The sequence below is a fragment of the Episyrphus balteatus genome, chromosome 1 (genome assembly GCF_945859705.1).
Source record: "Episyrphus balteatus chromosome 1, idEpiBalt1.1, whole genome shotgun sequence".
Lineage (NCBI taxonomy): Eukaryota > Metazoa > Arthropoda > Insecta > Diptera > Syrphidae > Episyrphus > Episyrphus balteatus.
The window spans coordinates 145,484,668-145,504,545 of NC_079134.1; the positions used below are offsets into that span (position 1 = coordinate 145,484,668).

The 19,878-nt window shown below is 31.0% G+C and overlaps 1 protein-coding gene across 1 annotated transcript in view; it reads left to right on the forward strand.

Annotated features, from left to right (window-relative positions):
- LOC129907342 (uncharacterized) overlaps positions 1-19,878 on the forward strand; it is a 67,483-nt gene that overhangs the window by 44,936 nt on the left and 2,669 nt on the right. Inside the window, exons 3-9 of the mRNA XM_055983499.1 lie at positions 15,854-15,982; positions 18,263-18,429; positions 18,563-18,621; positions 18,713-18,842; positions 18,989-19,146; positions 19,289-19,428; positions 19,505-19,678. Of these exons, the coding sequence (XP_055839474.1) occupies positions 15,854-15,982; positions 18,263-18,429; positions 18,563-18,621; positions 18,713-18,842; positions 18,989-19,146; positions 19,289-19,428; positions 19,505-19,678 (957 nt within the window). The remainder of the gene's footprint in view (positions 1-15,853; positions 15,983-18,262; positions 18,430-18,562; positions 18,622-18,712; positions 18,843-18,988; positions 19,147-19,288; positions 19,429-19,504; positions 19,679-19,878) is intronic.

A 19,878-nucleotide genomic window follows, 5' to 3' on the forward strand; every position in this document is an offset into this window, starting at 1 on the left:
AAAAAAATTTCTACTAACATTCATTCCGAGGTTAAACCCTTATTTAACTGGATTAATAACAGTTCGAGAAAATGTGTTTATTTTTGGTTGTTTTTTGTTCTGAAAAACCCTGTTTTTTAAAATAATAAACCATTTTAACATCGTACAAATTTTTTTTGCGGTGTTGCTCTCAAATAAAAGTTATTTTTTATAAAACTTGAAACTGTTAGTTAATTTGCAGCGAAATGGCGTATGGGATAAAAAACATTTTGATTAATTAATTGTTCCTAATTATTTGGCAATATTTTAATAAAAAAAAGGAAGCAAAATACTGTGGCAAAGTAGGGACTTTTCGAAATTTCACAAGAATTGCATTAAATCGAAAACCGTAAGGATTTGGGATGAACAAGTTACCAAATTCTGAGAGCCCTTAAGTTCTCCTATCTGCATATTTCGTTTGATCCATTACTTTTGGGACACCCTGTATATAGTTCCTTTTTAAGCTTTCATTAATTTCAAAGATTTGGTTCCACTAGATTTGTGTCACTTGAAAAAATTTAGTATCCTACTTTTAAGATGACCCTCTAATCTGATATCTTTTCTTTGAGTTATCTTCTCATCCAACTTAGTCGTTTGATCTGTCAAATACAAAAAAAAAAACACTTTAACCCTCTACCGCTTACTAACCCATATATGGTTTATCGATTTCATATCGATTTATTTCCGTTATATTGCACCAAATGTCAAAAAGAAAAAATTATTATAAAACTATGTCTATTTTTTTTTATAATAAACCGGTTTTTATTATCAGTAAGAGAGTCCTGATTCTGAAATAAACTCATTGTTTCAAGAGTATGTGTATTGTGTAAAGTGCAAATCAGTGAATAAAAGTTTGTACTTTTCAAGTGTTTTTTTTGTAATAAAGAAGTTAGTTGCATTAAATTAAAAATATGCTTCGTATGCATTTATTATACTTTTATATGTTTACGAAGTTCGTTTTTTGTTTTTATAATAATTTTTGTCTTTTTTTGACGTTTTTTCCAAAACACCATATATGGGTTATCATGCGTTGGTGACTTACATTACTGATTTTTGTGGGATTTTTATTTTTTTTTGTAAAATGAATTCGAAGACTTTCTATAGAAAAAATAAGTGTGTAAATGCTATAACTGGTAATGGCTTTCGAAGTGATGACGATCTAGCTTCAGATTCTGGCCCTTTTTAACATCAAACAAGCCTTATGCAAATCTGTAAAACCTACAATGTCACGAAAAAGAGGACGACCTTCAACTTTGACAGGTGATCAAAGCAGAGATGGAACAAAATAAAGGTGAGGGAGTTATACAAGTCACGGAAGTCCATCCCCATCTTATCCCGAAACTTCAATTCACTCACAACATAAACCAAGGGCAAAAGTCGTTGAATTCAGTGCGAACTGGAAAAATCGACCATATCCCGGAATGGCAAAAAAAAAGGCCAATATGTAAAATTTGCGGAATGAAGACGTACACAATGGGTGATATGCATAAAAAATAGTAAATGCTTTTACTAGAGAATTTTCAAGTATATACTATTTTTCATATGCATAAAAATCAAGTAAATGCTGAAAATTGAGTATTTACTATCATTCATAGTAACTACTTTTTTGGATGAACTTTTTCAGTAAATACTTTATTCCATATGCATAAAAACTAGTAAGTACTTATTTTCTTTAGGAATTACTAGATTTTTTCAAGGTTACAAAATACCAACTTGTAAAATTGATAGTATATACTTTTTTGTTTTAAAACAGCAATTATGAAGCCATGAAACTTATGAATAGAAATCTTGAGTCATATTTTGACGCAATCTTTTCATGGTATTTCTTTAAAATGGATGGTTGTTAATATTTGTCGAAATGGCAGAATTTTTATGTAGGTATCAATTACCAAAAAGTTTAGAATGATCGATTATCGGGCTCAGAGTTAAATTTAAAAAAAAACTTTATCAATAAGTCATTATTGTAAATGAATAGTAATTTTTTTCAATAAGTTATTATTTTAAATAATGTCAAGTTTCAAAACTGTTGAGATAATTTCGACTCTGAATCATATTTGAATTGCCAACAGTATATTAACTTTACTAGCCATGAATAATATATTTTAAGGAATTCGCAATGAAAAAAAAAAATGCAAAACTGTGTCGCACGTACTTGCTCTTATGTCAAAAGTTGCTTAAAATATTAAAGTTATTTTACAAATTCATAAAAGATTATTTTTAAAAAATATAAAAAAAAACTTTAAAAAAAAAATAAAATTTGGTTTAAAGTTAAATAACGTTTTTTTTTTTTAATGCATCACAAAGAATTGGAAATCTAGAGCCGCTTTTTTAAAAAGAAGTTTTTTTTCGGGAGCGGGTCATAATTCTGCTTGTCAAAATTCTGTACGACAAAATTCTGTGGGGTCAATATACTGTAATACCATAATTCTGTACGTCATTATACTGTAAATACAAAATTCTGTACGTCAAAATACTGTATCAATAAAATACTGACATGCAAAATTCTGTTTTGTAAAATTCTGTACGGCAAAATACTGTATATCAAAATTCTGTAAAAATGCTGTAAAAAAATATCGTTTTGATAATGTAAAAAAGTGCGCGCGCACTTTTTTACATTATCAAAACGATATTTTTTTACAGCATTTTTACAGAATTTTGATTTACAGAATTTTGATGTACAGAATTTTGAAATACAGTATTTTGACCAACCAGAATTTTGCTATACAAAATTTTGACTTTCAGAATTTTGTTCCTACAGCATTTTGCACATACAGAATTTTGACATACAGTATTTTGGCATACAGTATTTTGAATACAGAATTTTGCAACATACAGAATTTCGACCCCAACCCTTTTTTTTCATATAAAAATGTTCACAAAATTGTTTAAAAATAAAAATGGTATTTCATTAAAAAGAAGATATATTAATTGATAAATAAAAATAAAGTTTCAATAAAATCATTGAGTCGTTTTCAAAATAGATTTTTTTATACAAAATTTCGATCTTTTTTTAATCCAAAAATGATTTTATTGAAAATTTTGTTTTATTTTAATATTAAGGCCACTAAAAAGTTTTTGTTCATATTTTTTTATTGAAATTGTTGGTGTCGTTTACTAGAAAACGGTTCTATGGGAAATACCGTTAATTACGGTCCATATTTTCAATATTAAATTTTTTAAAGAAAATCGTTAGAGCCATCATGTAATATTTGATTGTTATCCCAAGTTCAATTTTTTTATGCTGCTGTTAGGTTCACTTTTGACTTACAAAAAAAGCACGAACAGATGTTCACATCACAAACTCAAATTTAAGAAACAGTAAAAATTTGTATTGGATTACACGGTAAAACTTTCAGAACAATTTATTTGTAAGCCCTAGTACGCTGCTAAAGCTAAATGAAAATTTGTCTAGGTTAGTCCAGTAATTTTAGGTTTTATCTGCGGAAAAATTCCTACTGGGCTGAATTTTGGTATACAGCTTAATGACGGCTTTGTTATGAAGATGTGAAAAATCGACATTGATATCGTGTCCGCGTTAAGAGTTATAGGGGTCAAAAGGTCACAAAAACTGGTTTTTCACGATTTTCAGCAAAACGATAAGTCTTATCAAAAAATTTTCAATGCAAGAATTGTAGACAAGATTATTATATATAAAAAGTGTCATGATACTTTTTTTCCTAAGACCCACCGTTTCTTAGGTATAACGATTCAAAAAGTTGAAGTTTAGTTGTAATCGTCATAATCCTATTCCTGAAAAAAAAACTCCTAACTGAAAAGTTCCTGAAATTTCATTATTTTTTTAGCTTGAATTTCGTTCCTCAACTGTTAAGAATATGGGGAAACCAAAAAAAAATGGAAATTTTCGCCATTTTTCCGATTGAGGCCCTTCTCCCGAAACCATTTCCCTGGGAATTTTTGATTAGAATATGTCTGAAAATATACAGGGTGTGCAATAGAGAATGGACAACCCTAAAACGGCTTATAGCTACACTTATGATTGTTCTAAAAACAGATAGAAAAAAGTTCTATCGCAACCAGTTCATAAAATATGGACTTTTTTTCGTTCAGTGTATTTTAAATTTTATCATCTTATGTTTTCGTTCACTACAACCACGAATTAATGAATTTTATTTATTTCTTTTTTTTATAATTTTCTACAATAATTGGATGAGTACATAAAAGCTTTAAAAATTTCATAGCTATTGCACATTTTCGTAAAAAAAATTTTGAAATCTGTTTTTTGATGCAAAATGTAAAAAAAGTATTTTATGAAAAATTTTAAACACCTGTGGTATAAAATAAATCTATAGAAACCTAGGTGGCCATCTTTCTTAAAAATATTCTCCTTATACCAGAATATTTTTAAGAAAGTTGGCCACCTAGGTTTCTATAGATTTATTTTATACCACAGGTGTTTAAAATTTTTCATAAAATACTTTTTTTACATTTTGCATCAAAAAACAGATTTCAAAATTTTTTTTACGAAAATGTGCAATAGCTATGAAATTTTTAAAGCTTTTATGTACTCATCCAATTATTGTAGAAAATTATAAAAAAAAGAAATAAATAAAATTCATTCATTCGTGGTTGTAGTGAACGAAAACATAAGATGATAAAATTTAAAATACACTGAACGAAAAAAAGTCCATATTTTATGAACTGGTTGCGATAGAACTTTTTTCTATTTGTTTTTAGAACAATCATAAGTGTAGCTATAAGCCGTTTTAGGGTTGTCCATTCTCTATTGCACACCCTGTATATTTTCAGACATATTCTAATCAAAAATTCCCAGGGAAATGGTTTCGGGAGAAGGGCCTCAATCGGAAAAATGGCGAAAATTTCCATTTTTTTTTGGTTTCCCCATATTCTTAACAGTTGAGGAACGAAATTCAAGCTAAAAAAATAATGAAATTTCAGGAACTTTTCAGTTAGGAGTTTTTTTTTCAGGAATAGGATTATGACGATTACAACTAAACTTCAACTTTTTGAATCGTTATACCTAAGAAACGGTGGGTCTTAGGAAAAAAAGTATCATGACACTTTTTATATATAATAATCTGGTCTACAATTCTTGCATTGAAAATTTTTTGATAAGACTTATCGTTTTGCTGAAAATCGTGAAAAACCAGTTTTTGTGACCTTTTGACCCCTATAACTCTTAACGCGGACACGATATCAATGTCGATTTTTCACATCTTCATAACAAAGCCGTCATTAAGCTGTATACCAAAATTCAGCCCAGTAGGAATTTTTCCGCAGATTGGGCTTAAAAATGACTAAAATGACTGGGCTAAGGTCTCCAAAGTCAAAAAAATCTTTTTTTAGCAAGTAAAATGGCCTGGACAATTAAATGCTAGTGACAAATGATTTTAATTTTTCCAAATGTGCGGGCATTTCTAAGAATTTCGTTGGCTAAGATGAAAATAATTTTTCGTTCAATTTAGTTGTGCTTCTTTTTGTAAGAAAATTTTCGTATCGCTTCAGCAGCATACGTATCAGGCTTAAATTCGAAACGAATACCAATCATCTACAAAAAAAAGTATTAGCTATCATTTTTGGGTGAATTCTAGTATTTACTTGGATGAATTTAGTATCTACTTAAAGTATTTGCCTGCTAGCAGGTACTTTTTTTTTATGCATACGAAATTAAGTAAATACTATGAATTTTACCTTTTACTAGAATTTATAGTATTTACTTTTACCTTTTACTTTAAGTAAGTACTACTTTTTTATGCATATCACCCTATGTGTAAAAAATGGAATGTGTTCTTCTGCTACAATGATAAGAAAGAGTTTGAATAAATTCCATGAATAAGAAAAGTCCATTGTAATAAAAACATACTTTACGAAACATACCTTGAATGCATACTTAACTATATATGGGTTATTAATTTTCTGCAGGAAACCGCCTTACTGCATACTAACTCATATATGCTTTATGTTTCTAAAAATGCATATATATGTATGTACAAAAATAAAAATTTCTGTGTAATACTTTTTTTCAACCCCTAATAAAGCTAAAAAAATGTAAACAAAATTTTTATATCACTTCGTTCATAATTCATGCAGTAGCGGGCTAATGACTGCACAAATTTTATTTTAAAAAACGACGAAATCAACCAAACTTCTACATCCTTCTTCTGTTTAAATATCTGATTTATTGAAATAAAATGCACTACTTGGTTGCACGTATTTCGTTTAGCAAAATGTGCATTTAATGGTAAGACTTTTCTTGTAAAAATTCATTAAAAAATTAATTCAACTTCATTTTTTAAGAAATTATATAAGAAAAATTTCGATTGCATACCAGACCGCAAAGAAACTTTTGGTTTGCACTAATGAATAGAGCTTTAAGAGACCTTTCTTTTGCTGTCCCATTCGATGGATTTGGAGGAAATTTTTGAAAATGTATTTTTTGTTAGGCAAGGGGTTAACCTTGATTTTTTCTAGAAAATCCGAAAAAGATAAATTTGCAATTTTTTTACATAAAAAGATAAGCCTGTTCATTGTTAACTCGTACCTGTAAACCAAATCTTGTTTCGAGACTTTGATCCAAAAATAGCTGCTTCCGAATGTAAGAAAAAAAATATTTCGATTGCAAATAATTCAGCAACCAGAAGTTCTTTGACTTTACTATATTTCGTCGGCCTCATAAGGAAACTTCGTAACTCCCAAAATCAAAATTTTACAGGAGAGACAAAATGGTAGAGAAACAACAGAGTAGTTGGAGAGTTAAGTGCTGTACAAAATTTGAATTTTAGTCTATTTAGAGTTTTCGGAATGACTTCAAATTTTCTGAGTTGCTCCGCTGACATATTTTCTAAAAAAAAAAATGGCATTCAAAAGTCATTTTCGAAAAAATATGGAGTTACGAGGTTTCCTTATGAGGTCGACGATATAAAGAAATTTTTGATTCAAAATTTCATTTTGAATTAAAAAATTATATGGAACAATCGATTTTTGTTTTGCTACAATTTTCAAAATAAAAAAAAGCAAAAAATGTCGTGCCGCCCATCGGGACTGGAACTTGGAGCCCTTCACTCGCCGAACAAGTCCTCTGACTTCAGACCAACTCAATCTGAATAATCGCAAAAAAAACCCTTTTTCACATAAATATTGGGCCAAATGATAGCAAATAGATGTAACCTATAAAACAATTTTTTTCGGATGAATTTAGTTTTGTGGTTATTTTTAGGCTTAAAATTCAGGTGTAGAATCGGCGATAGTCACAAGAACCAAATTTGTACTGAGAAAATCATATTTCTCAGAGCAAATTGGTCTTTTGTGATTATCACCGATCACAAATCACAATAGCCGATTCCACCCCAGAAATTTACCCTTATTTTTGCAAATGCACTGAATACGGTAGAGTTGCCTATTTTCGGCCGTCTCCAGTTTCCGGCCACCTTTCGGAAAATCGTTGTAACTAGGGATTTCGTAGGGTTTATTCCAAAATTTTGCTCTTATGCTGTTCTATTATATGTTAGAACAGCATACAAGCGAAAATTTCGAATAAACCCTTTCGAAATCACTAGTTATAACGATTTTCCGAAAGGTGGCCGGAAACTGAAGACGGCCGAAAATAGACAACTCTACCCTATTGTACAATAAGGAAAATCGGATAAAATCGATTATTTCGCTCGCAAAACCTGGTTTTAACTTTATGAAGTGGACTAAAAACTGTATAATATAAAAGAGTTTATCAATAAAATACTGAAACAGAAGTTAAATTGAAACTACAGTGCCTAAACTCTATTTTTGGATTTTTGGCCCAATAATTTTGTGGTGTTTTTTAGACTGCGTTTTCCAATTATTTCTTTTAGGAAAAAATATTTTTTGTTTGATTTTGCTTGTCAAACTATCGCACTGTGGGCTAAAACGCTATTTTAGCAGGAACTAATTAAAAAGTCAACTTATTCCAATATTGCTAATTTTAGTCTTATTCGATAGATAAATGGAATAGCTATAATTGCCCATTCAAAATTTAGGTCAAAACATTCATTGGCTACATACAAAACACAATCGAAAAGCAAGTTTTCAAAAAAAAATACAAAAAAGGCCACTTTTTCCCCTATCCAGATGTTCGTTAACTGAGTTTGTTTTAACGGATCGATTGCGAAAGTTTTGCTAGTTTATCAATAAGTAATGTATCCAAATATAGTATTTGCTAATAAATTGTTATTATATTGAAATTTTGTTTATAAATTTTAAAGTAAAGTATGCTACTTGCACCAATTTCATTTAAAACGAATGTGCCTAAGCTTTTAAAAAAAGGCGCGAGGAGGCACACTCTAGAAACAGTTTTAAAAAGTAGCTAGACTATATGGCTTTATGTTTTATATAAAACTATGTCCTACAAGTGCAAACTTTTTTCGCTCTAACTCTGAAAGTATAGTGAGCAAAATATTCAAAAAAAAAAACACTTACGATGACAAAAAAACGAGTTGAATGTTTTCAAATAACGGTTTTTTTATTTGCACTAACATTTTACCTTCCATATTAAGTAAAAACTACTTTTGTTTGCGTTCAATGACACCATTTTCGAATTTGATACGTTTGAAACTTCATAGAACTTTTTTTTTTGTTTTTTACCAATAATATCTGTTGTAAATTGGAAAACCTTATTTAACATAATATTTCGTTTATTTTTGTTGTTTTTCTTATTTTTAGTGTCTGTTGCACCATAAAATTATCATTATTACATCATTCAACATCATCTTAATACCTTTAACTGCATTTTTAGACTATTTCAAGAATTTCTATAATTAATTCAAGCTAAAATAGCGTTTTAGCCCACAGTGTAACGGTTTGAAAAATATACAAAAATCTATGCATTTTTCAAAACATTTTATGTCTTTCTTCTTCATTTTTTTCGACATTTAACTCAAGACAAAGATTTGGCCCAATAATTTCGTGACTGACTGTAAATCCTTTTGCAGTGCATAACTTTTCACCCCTTTAGTAGATTCTAATGACTAAAACTGTCAACTGTTTTTTTGTGAATTTGCTTAAATTTGTGGAGCCTCCAATTTTCTGTCCAGTAAAGAATGCATAGGTTTGAACTCAACTGTGTAACTAAACTTCTTAGAACCAGCAATTTTGCCACACTTTAGATGATGAGGACAAACTCTCATTATGAAAAAGTTTAGCATTTTTGTTATTTTTTCGGGAAATGTTACTTCATATATAATAAAAATGTATCATGTTAACTTCCCACACTTCGTCATGTGTTACACCACTTTAGTGACATTCGTATCTTGAAACATAATTACAATTCCGATACTGAGGTGTTCCACCTATTAGCACGTCAACAAGTTGCTATAACATTTAAAACCTGTTATTGCACATGCACACACATGCTATATAGCCGCACCAGCACCACACACACGGTACACCGGACCAGCACAACACAACACATGCCATGTAATTAGACCCCTTAAAGAGTTAAGAGAATCCATTTATTAAGTGAAAAGTCAATTAAACGGCCTCCTCTAATCCCCAACATGACAATCAATGAATAAATGCATAAATTAGACATTTGCGGCTGCTTAGCGTAGCGATCCGATTTGCCAAGACTCGTTGTAACCTATTATACCTTCCTACAAGTCGAATGAATGCGGGGCTGACGACGCCGACGATGACGCTAAGGCATATCTTGTCGCTTCTTGTTTTCTGATAGAGTGCACTGGACTTAAGATAGATGGTTTCGCCTTGTTAAGTTAACCATTGTCGACGTTCGTCGTAGAAGTCGTCGTCTTCGTTTATTACTATACGCTGCAATTGTCTGACCGATGCACACTCTTTTCTTTTTAGATTTGCCCTCCGGAGAGCGATACAGGTGCTTCGATTGCAAACTACTTTTGTCTATGTTGCGCTTATGACCCGCATTTTGAGGGTAGATATATTTTCTACCTATTCATTGACTTGGCCATTTCCTACCATTAGATACGGAGGCGCAGATATGTTATTTGCGATGTCAATTGTGCCACCAGAGTTTCCATGTGTGGCAAAGTCATTTCCCATGTCCACCATGCACCAAACCGATGCGATGTGATCATATCATCTGCTTTAGTCGTATTTTTCCATTTTTGTGTCTAGGTTAGGTTGCCTCCGCCCTCTTCTCAGAGGAACACCATGTTAACGCAATTTGGCCCTGTTCAATGTTCAATGTGCGCCCATCTTATCTGCATGTCCAATAGTATATACAAGAGCCAGCCAGCCATCAGCAGCTGCTGCTGCTGAATTTGCTGCTGGTAGAGAGAATATCTCGCTTCTCTGCATATATTGTTGCAGTTTAATTGGAAAGTTCAACCAGAAAAGGTGCACAGCAGCAGCATGAAGCACTATTACAGACAGTTTGTCTATACATGATGTTGGTGTGGTTGTTATAACCAAAGTGCATTGGCTTATGGGCCATCATGTGTATTGAGGGTTTATGCAAATTACATTTTGCCGCAACAGAAGCCACTGTATGGAAAACCTTGCCAATTTGTAAGATTGGCTAAAAAGGCAGGAGTATAGAATTTTGTTGTTGTTGTACGAGTATACTTTAGGAGTTTTAACCATATTGCACAGTTTGATGATTTGCGTGAGAAAATCAGATACCTAATATTGTTAGTACTGTGATGAGATTTTTGCTAGGAACTATATTTAATGGACGGCTTTAAGCTTCCTTTTTTCTACTCTATTTGGCTAAATCAGTGATTATTTTAATAACTGTTATTCGATTAACGTTGTATTTAGGCTTTTTATGTAAGTACATTAAGGAATTTGAAAAAACAAGCTGAAACAGATGAAAAACAATGTGAGAAAACAATATATCTACTAAGGTGGGTTGTTTTTGGGTTTTTTTTTCGATTTTCAAAGCTTAATAGCGCGGAAAAGTTTGTGAATGTTGAAGACTAAGATAGGGTTGAAATATAATCAAAATCAGTTAATATCTTCTACCCGCGCATCGGCTCTAAAGGTTGAAGGTATGTTAAAAAATGGTATGTTTACAAAAAAAAATTAACCACCCTATCATGGTGGTTAAACAAAAAATCTAAGAAATAGCATAAAAAAGGTGTAAATTGTGTTTTACTACTATGGTACTTAGTGGTCTTTGATTTAATTTGTTTAAATTTTTTTTTCTCATTGAATATGAACAGTTCTACATAAATCCAAGAGCAAACGTCTATTTGACATTCATTTAGTAAAATTTCTAGGTTATGTAGAGTTTTGAAAAAGAAAATTGTATTAACACTTATTCTGCCCGCCATTTTGGTACCACCATTTTGAAAAAATAAAAGTTGGAAGATTTTTCGTAATTCTCATACTACACTTAGGAGCAAAAAAATGGAATCAAATTTTGCGTTCTGTAAAAACGATATTTGGTCGTGAAGTAATCGACATACATGAATGTTAATGGTACCATTGAAAAGCTTGAAACAAAAGCTTTAATTCAATGCTAAGAACTCAAAAATCCGTTCGTTGGTTCCATCCATCCAACATATATGAATTATGTAAGGAAAAAAAAAACTGAAATTAAAACACAAATTATCTGGAAAATTTAACATTTAAAAAAAATTAAGTGCAATTCATTGACAGACAACGCTAATACTATCGTTGGAAAAAAAAGACTGAAATTGAAACAGAGAGTATCTGGAAAATTTAACATTAAAACAAAATGAAGTGCAATTTATTGACAGATAGCGGTAACACTATCGTATGCATTTTTATGTTTTTACCAACAATTCAAAGTAAAAAATACAAGCTTTAAAATGAGACCATGAGACTTTGAATAAAAATATTTTATCCATGGCAATTTTTGTTTTTAATATAATATAATTTATTTGATTCCGTTTTTTTGCTCCTAAGTGTAGTATGCTTCAGTGTTCCAAATTTCATGACTTTTCGTCAAGAAACGGCCGTGTAAATGATTGTTGACGCCATAAAGCACCAAATACACCACTGTCCGGCGAGAAGAATGTTAAATAGTCAAATTCTTCTTGGCCGACACATTTTCAAATCTTTAACGAGTTCATAGCATTCACTGATTGTGTGAACTTCATTTTTACTTCAAATTTGATAACACTGTTCTACAAAATTTAATTTTTTTTTTTTGTGCCGAGACTATGATATACTTTTCTACAAGTTTTTGATGTGCTGAACTCGAATCTGAAGTCAAAAATATCCTATCAGCTCCCGTTTTGGAAATATTACCGTTAAGAAATGCAAAAAAAAACGTTTTTTTACCACTTTTGACGTTATGCCTTCATCTGAAGAATTTTTTTAAATATAAATCATAACGGTTTCTATAAGAACTATTTTCCTTCTTTCAAGACCTGTTTAAATCTTTGAAAAAAACGCTATGGATTTCGAGTTTTTGATTAGCTTAAAGGTTATAAATATGGTTTACCAACTTTCGTTGCCATTAAGTCGGTGTTTCAAAGAGTGAATTTAGACTTGGTCCAAGCAATGGAGCTCGCTAAAGATTTAAGGGATCAACTAAAAATTAAACGGGCAGAAGACGATTCATTTTCGAAAGTTTTTTGTATATGGGGAAAATTAGGTGAAATTCTTGACATAGGCGTTAAACATAAGAGAATAGTGAAGCGACAAAAGAATCGTTCGAACCCTTCGGTTCAAAGTACAGTAAAGAATATTTTCGTGTTACTGTTTTCAATCTTTTTCTCGATTTCTATGTAATGGGCCTTGGAGAAAAATGTACAAACCATGAAAACACACTAGAAGGGTTTCCGGTTCTTTCTAAGGATTCTTCGTCTGAAATAGACAAAGCAGCTAAAAAATTTAATGAAACTGTTGAGTTTTACCAAAAACTAGACCACATAAAATAGAACAAAAACAATAAGATTTCCTTATAGTTTTCATTATTATTTAAACAATCGGGATTTCCTAATTGTTTTACCGACTTCCAAAAAGGAGGAGTTATTCAATTCGTCTGTACTTTTTTTTTGTGTTTGTCACCTCATAACTTTGGACCGAGTGAACCAATTTTGATAATTCTTTTTGTAGGTATTGAAAAGCTGGTGCCTGTTCAGTACTATTAGAAAAACCATAAAACCCAGTTTTGATCCATGGAAGTCGGTTTTGTTTTTTTAATAAAAAAAATATGATCATGTACGGGATCACCTATTCCAACTTACTATAGAAATATTGGTCACAATTTTTGTTCTAGTGCCAAGTTGGAAAAAATATGAAATTTTTACAAAAAATTTTGAAAGATTTTGTACATGAAAATAATAAGAAATCTCTATGGAAAAACTTATTAATTGTTGATATTAATAAGGTTTCTTCATAAAGCAGTTCAATAAGGAAATCTGTTGGTATTTAGGTGGTCCTGGTCATATTTTTCTCTGTGTGAAGAATTAAAAACTCAGAAAAGATATTTGATCAGAAGGAAAAATACTTCCTCTATGAACTCATTGAAAGCGCTCGAAAGCTGCACCGAAAAAAGTTGTCCTGGTATTTATATTTTATTAAAGATATTAGCTACACTGCTGGTTTCTACGTCAACTACCGAAAGAACTTTCTCCAATTTAAAGAGAATAAAAACAATACAAAGAAGCATTATTAAAACTTAAAAAAAAATTTGCGAACTAGATCTATCCCCCCTCCCCCCCCCCCCCCCCCTTAGCAAAAAGCCATCTACGGCACTGTTCTGAACTACGCCGCTACTTAAAAAATTTCACATTAGCCTATACTGTTACCTATTTGTATTTATATACTTAATTTAACTAAAGAAACACCAAAAGAAAATAATGTTTCTCCTTTGTTTTATACGCTAATGAAAATGGAACTCGATTTCGTGTTTACAAAGTGTTATTACCCCTTAACCCTTTCAAACCCAAGCCATGAAAATCAAGATTAAAAAATGTTTTTTCGGTATTATCGGGTCAAAAACATCACAACTAAGAAATATGAATAGCAAAAAGTTATTTTCCAAAATAATAAATAGCAAAAGTAATGTGTTTTTCTCATGTTACATGTAAGTAACATGCACTGCCTATGACCACCAAAAAAAGTCGGAGAACTGAGAAAATAACTTTTTATGAAACTATAATATGTATGCTACTTCTTCTAAGCAAAAAAACAAAACACTTTCTCTATTAACAATTTTTTTATCTTTTTTTTCAAAATTATGACCATATATAAAAAAAATTTGTTTACAAAAAAAAAAAAAAAATCGGAATTTCAGTCCCTTAACTTTTCGATAAAAAAAAATAAAGGTATGATTTTTGACTAACTGAATTTTTGCATTGAAATAATTAATTTTCTCAAAGACTGTGGTAAATAGGAACTTTAAATTTTTACTATTTAACTTTCAACAGTAAGGGTTATTAAATGAATAAAAAATAATTTTATGTTTAGATGTTGAACTTAAAAAAAAAATAAGTTACATTTTTTTTCAAAACTTTTATTAAAAAAAGTTCTTCGAAAATGAAATACTTTTTAATTTTTTTCATAAACCGTAATACATACTGACATTTCCTTTTATAATTTAAAATCATAATAAATGCGGCCAAAAAAATTTGAAAATAAATGCATTTTATATTACGACCATGTTTAAAAAACGACATGTTAAAATTTTTTCAATAATTTTTCAAAAATCTGAGTTCAATTACCATTCTTTCAAAAGCCGTTCATTCAATTAACTTAATTTTAATTTTACATATATGACTAAGCTTCTAGCTTTTAAAAAATGTTTATTTGAATATTGTAGGTGTTGCCGTTGTGTTCAAATATTTTTTTTTTTGTGTTTGAAGTCAATTAATAAGAAAATTGCATCTATCGCTTGAACTATGGATGATTGTCCCTCACTCCCATATATTTTTTTTTTTTTGAATTTCCTAGACAATCTTTTGGCATCAATTAATTTATGAAATTTAAGAAAAATTTTTGAAAAAAAATTGTTTTTGTTCACAAAAATCTTCAATTAAATTTAAAAAATCAAAACGGCAACACCGGCAATTTTTAATCTATAGACTTTAAAGTATTTTTAATTACCGACGTTTGAAAAACAAGGTCATCAAAATCTAAGCTGTTCGGCCGGGTTCCCTAATATTGCCAATTTTTGAGCTTTAGTTACTCCACTATAATATTTTTTACGAATTTTTAAAAATATGTTACATGAGAGTAACGCTGGGTCAGAAAGGGTTAATTGGTCAAATGCCTTAGTAAAATCAGTCAAAATATAATTCACCTCATTTCCTCAGTTCTGATATTATATTTATTTTTTCGCCATTTTAAAAATTTGGAGTTTAAAAAAACCTTCTTGCATAAGCAAGGAAACGTACCAATAGTAAAACAAACAAAAACTGGAAGGGTTTGAATACTGTCACTGTGTGATTATACTTTTTTTTTATTTTAAAGGAATTCCATCTGTGCCAGAAGATTAATCATCGTTTAAAAATGAGAGGAGGTCTAAAGTAATACTCTATGCTGCACTAAGATGTTATTTAAATTTGTTTGGGTATAAGTATGAAGTTTTTTAGGTAATCTTCATCAATTTCAAAAGGCGTATCAATAAAGAAGTTACAAAAATGTTTTGCTAAAGTTTTATGCAAACATAATCTATTTCTTATAATGAACAGTTTTGAAATTTGAAGTTTGTTGGGTTAACATCTGAATTCTTCTCGTTAACGAATTTCCAAGCTCTTTAAGGAGCTTCCCATTTAATTTATAAAGTTGATGTGTATAGCGTATAGGGCATACTTTTGTGATGTGAAAGCTAGAGAAATCAAATGTGTTGTAAACACTATCCTTTTCAAGAATGAATCTTTCTCAAAATAACCTAAAACTAATTTATCCAATTATTTTTTTTTTTTTCTTCCAGGTAGCCGTTAAAGTTCTAACTTTTCGTGACGTTAAAGAGGAGTACATCATAAAAAACATGCGTCGAGAAGCAAAAATTCTATCAAAAGTATCTCATCCAAATATAGTTTATCTCTTCGAGACCATCACTGTAAGTAAAGATTTGTATTCATCATATATAGTCCAGACAAAATAAACATAAAAAAAGGATAACCCAGAAATAATTCGGCTGAAAATTGGTACAGAGCATTTAAATGTCGATTAAAGTAAAATGTCAAAAGTCCCCAAAATTCCCATGTGTGCATTAAAAATTATTCAAGTTTTAATGTCGAAAATTTATGTTTTTCATATATAACATTGAAACGGGAGAAGCTATCAAAAAAAAGAATAGGTATGACTTGTAGATTTTGCAATTCCCTAAAAAAAGTGTTATGATACTTTTTTTTCTACGAGATATCGTTTAGAAGATATCGTAGTTTTAAAACGTGTCATATGTCGAAAATATCGGTTTTTTGCCTATTACTCTTAAACTATGAGTCGTATCAAAAAGTTGTCTTTCAAAAACTGGTATTAATACATTTTTTGTTTTTTGTTAAAGTAGTCTTTCAAAAAGAAAAACAAATTTTTTGATTTGGTCAAAATTCAAAAATTGCGAATTTGTGTACCTAACTTTTAAAATATGAGTTTTTGGACTTATATTTTTAACTCATATAATATACTATAACGCTTTCCGCAAAATAGCTGAAGATATGCTTTAGTAAAACTTATCGTTTTAAAGGTAGTGCGCTCAAAAGAGTGGTATATATAGAAACAGGGGCGTACACTCCTTTGGGGCAAGCGGGGTGACGCCCCGGGGCCCCCGATCGACCTCAGGGCCCCTACTGAAGACAATGCAGAGAAGGAAACTGTTAGCATAAATTGAGTTACGAAGTAAATTAAAATTTTTTGAATCACTTCGGATACAAGGGAGACAAATTATGTCATTCAGTGTAATGTATAATGCATTGGTAGCCACACAATATATATTGATTTGATAAAAAGGTTACCCTAGGGGCTCCAAAAGGAAATAAACTGCTTTTTTAAAAGAAAAATTATAATTTTATCTTAGGGCCCCAAAAAATATTACTTGAAAAATCTTTGCAACCACAAATAATACATTAGGGGCCCCAAAAAAGCAAAAAACAACTTCAAGCCAGGGCCCTGCAGGGACCCCAAATGCCTTTACTTCAGGACTTAAAAAAAAATTGTTTTTTTTTTAACCAACATAAATACATCAGGGCACAAACTAAAAACATTACGTTATTGTCGGCATTCCGAAAATTACAGAGGCTTCAATACCTATTAATTCTTGGCTCCAAAAAAATTATATTGTATTTTAGGGGCCTCTAAGCACTTAATTTTGATAATTTTGAAGCCTCAAAAATTATTTTTCAGGGGCCCAAAAGAAATAAACTATGTTTGATGATGGAAAATCAAATGTGTACACATTACTTTAGAACAGAGGCCCCAAAAACTATCAATGCTAAGCTAAAAAAAAAATTATTTTAGGGGCCTCTTAATATTTAATTTTAATAAAATAAAAAAAAATATGTCTGATGATGGAAAATCAAATATGTATTTATTACTTCAGAACAGAGGCCCCAAGAACTATCAATTCTAAGCTAAAAAAAAATTATTTTAGGGGTCTCTTAATATTTAATTTTAGACAAAGTGTATTACGAACATATTAAAACATTAAAATAAACCTAAAAATAAATAAGCCAGACAAAAAAAATGTATGGCGTATACGTACTTTTTTTTGTATCTAAAGGGCCCCCAAATAACAAAGGGGCCCCAAAATTTAGTCTTGCCCCGGGGCCCCGACGACTCAACGTACGCCACTGTATAGAAATATCGTTTTTTGTCTATTTTCGTCAAATTGTCATTGTTATCTAAACAAATTTTATAGCATGTGTTTTTTTTTAACATATTTCAATTCGGTTTTTATCTCTCCAGAGCTGTTTTATTAAAAAAAAAAAAATTTTTTTTATTTGTTCAAAAATCAAAAATATCAGTTTTTAATACTTCACTCTTCTAAAATTCAGTTTTTGAAAAATATTCTTAATTTATTTCATAGCCCATGATGTTTTCCATAAAAAAGATTAAGATGTACTTTTTCATAGCTGTCATCGTTTAGAAGATATTAGCTTTCAGAGAAAGGACTATACGAAAAAATCGTGTGTTTTGTCTTTTATTTTCGACATTTAACCTTGAATAACTTTTTATGCACACATGGGACTTTTGGGGACTTTTGACATTTTACTTTAATCGACATTTAAATGCTCTGTACCAATTTTCAGCCCTACCTATGCGAATTATTTCTGGGTTGAATGTCTAATTTGTCTGGACTACTATTCCTACCACTACCATTATTTAAACATAAAAAATATAGACAGCCAAACGATACTACATAATCACGGAACTAGTTAATGGTGGCGATCTATGTACCTTCATCACGTCCCAACGCACTGGAAAGCTCGATGAAAAACAAACACGTCCATTAGCCCGACAGATTATTTCCGCTGTAGCCCATTTGCATGAACGTGGAATTGTCCACAGGTATGTATAAGCTCTTATACACTAGTGCAACAGCTTTAGAAGGAATTTTCGGTCACCCATTAATCCTATACTGTTTTTTACTTCTTTTTTTTAAATATAAAAACAACAAAAAACCTCTCTCTCTACAAAACAGGGATCTAAAAATGGAAAACATTCTGCTAGACAATACAAAAGAAACTGTCAAATTGGTTGGTAGGTATCCTCCAAATGCAAATCCTTTTTTCTAGCTCTCTATTTGGGTATTCCATCTCCTGTGTGTTTTTGTGTTCTTTTCGGTTTTCAGATTTTGGTCTAAGCAACTACCGACGTGGTGTGGAACTGCTTCATACACATTGTGGTTCACCAGAGTATGCTGCACCGGAACTTTACATCAGTGGTCGGCAATATGGTCCAGAAGTGGACATCTGGAGCCTGTACGTATTATCTACCTTGTATACCAAACGGGTTTTGAAAATCTTTCTTTTCTGTCTTTTATTTTTCTAACCAAATCCAACCAACAAATTATCTTTAACCCCTCTTTTACATCTCTTCATCCCGCTGAAATGCACACGCCTTATAGCGGTGTCATATTCTATGGAATGCTTGTGGGTAAGCTACCCTTTGAATCGTGGCACAAGACTGGTCTTACACCGGATGTAAAACGAAAACAACTAATCCGGGAGACAAAAATTGGATTAACTAACCGCCACCAAAAGAATCTAATGGACGTATCCTTGTGTAAGTTCTGTCTGTCTGTCTGTCTAACTTGGATATGTGCAGGAATGAAAGGATTTTCGCACTACCTCTACCTACTCTTTGCCATTCCCAAATGTACCTACACATTTTTCATCGTTACATTCGTTCTACCGACTTGTTACAGTGTTTCGAAATTTGATTGAGAGAATGCTATGTCCGAATCCAGTGGACAGAATTACAATGTTAAATCTACAAACTCATGCCTGGATCTATGGTCGGTTTTGTCGAGAGTATCCTCAAGTTGATGGAACATGGAAGAGAATGGTTGGTTTGTTTTAGTTTTGGTTTGTTTAGTAACCATCAGAGAGAGGGTATTTTTCTTCTTTTTTTTTTTGTTTAGGCTATGACACGAATAGCAAAAATTTGCGATTTACCTGCAGCTGATATTTGTCGAACAATCGAAACGAAACGATATTCACCGTTAGCTGGGATATTCAACATTGTCAAACTACATGAATTGCAAAGGAAAATTGAATCGGATCCAACTCTTAGAGATAAAACTAAAGAAGTTCAGGTATGGTACCTATATGGATAATCATTTTAAAGGGAACAACTTTTCAGTCTTTTATAATAGCTTTGTATGAGGTGGAGCGTTTAGGGTTTAAAAGGGGGATTTATTCAATTTGAGTATTGGAGTGCGTAGTTGATAGAAGTGGGATGCAAAGAGAATTAGAATTAGAAGGCAAGCATATAATCGAAAATATATATGCATGT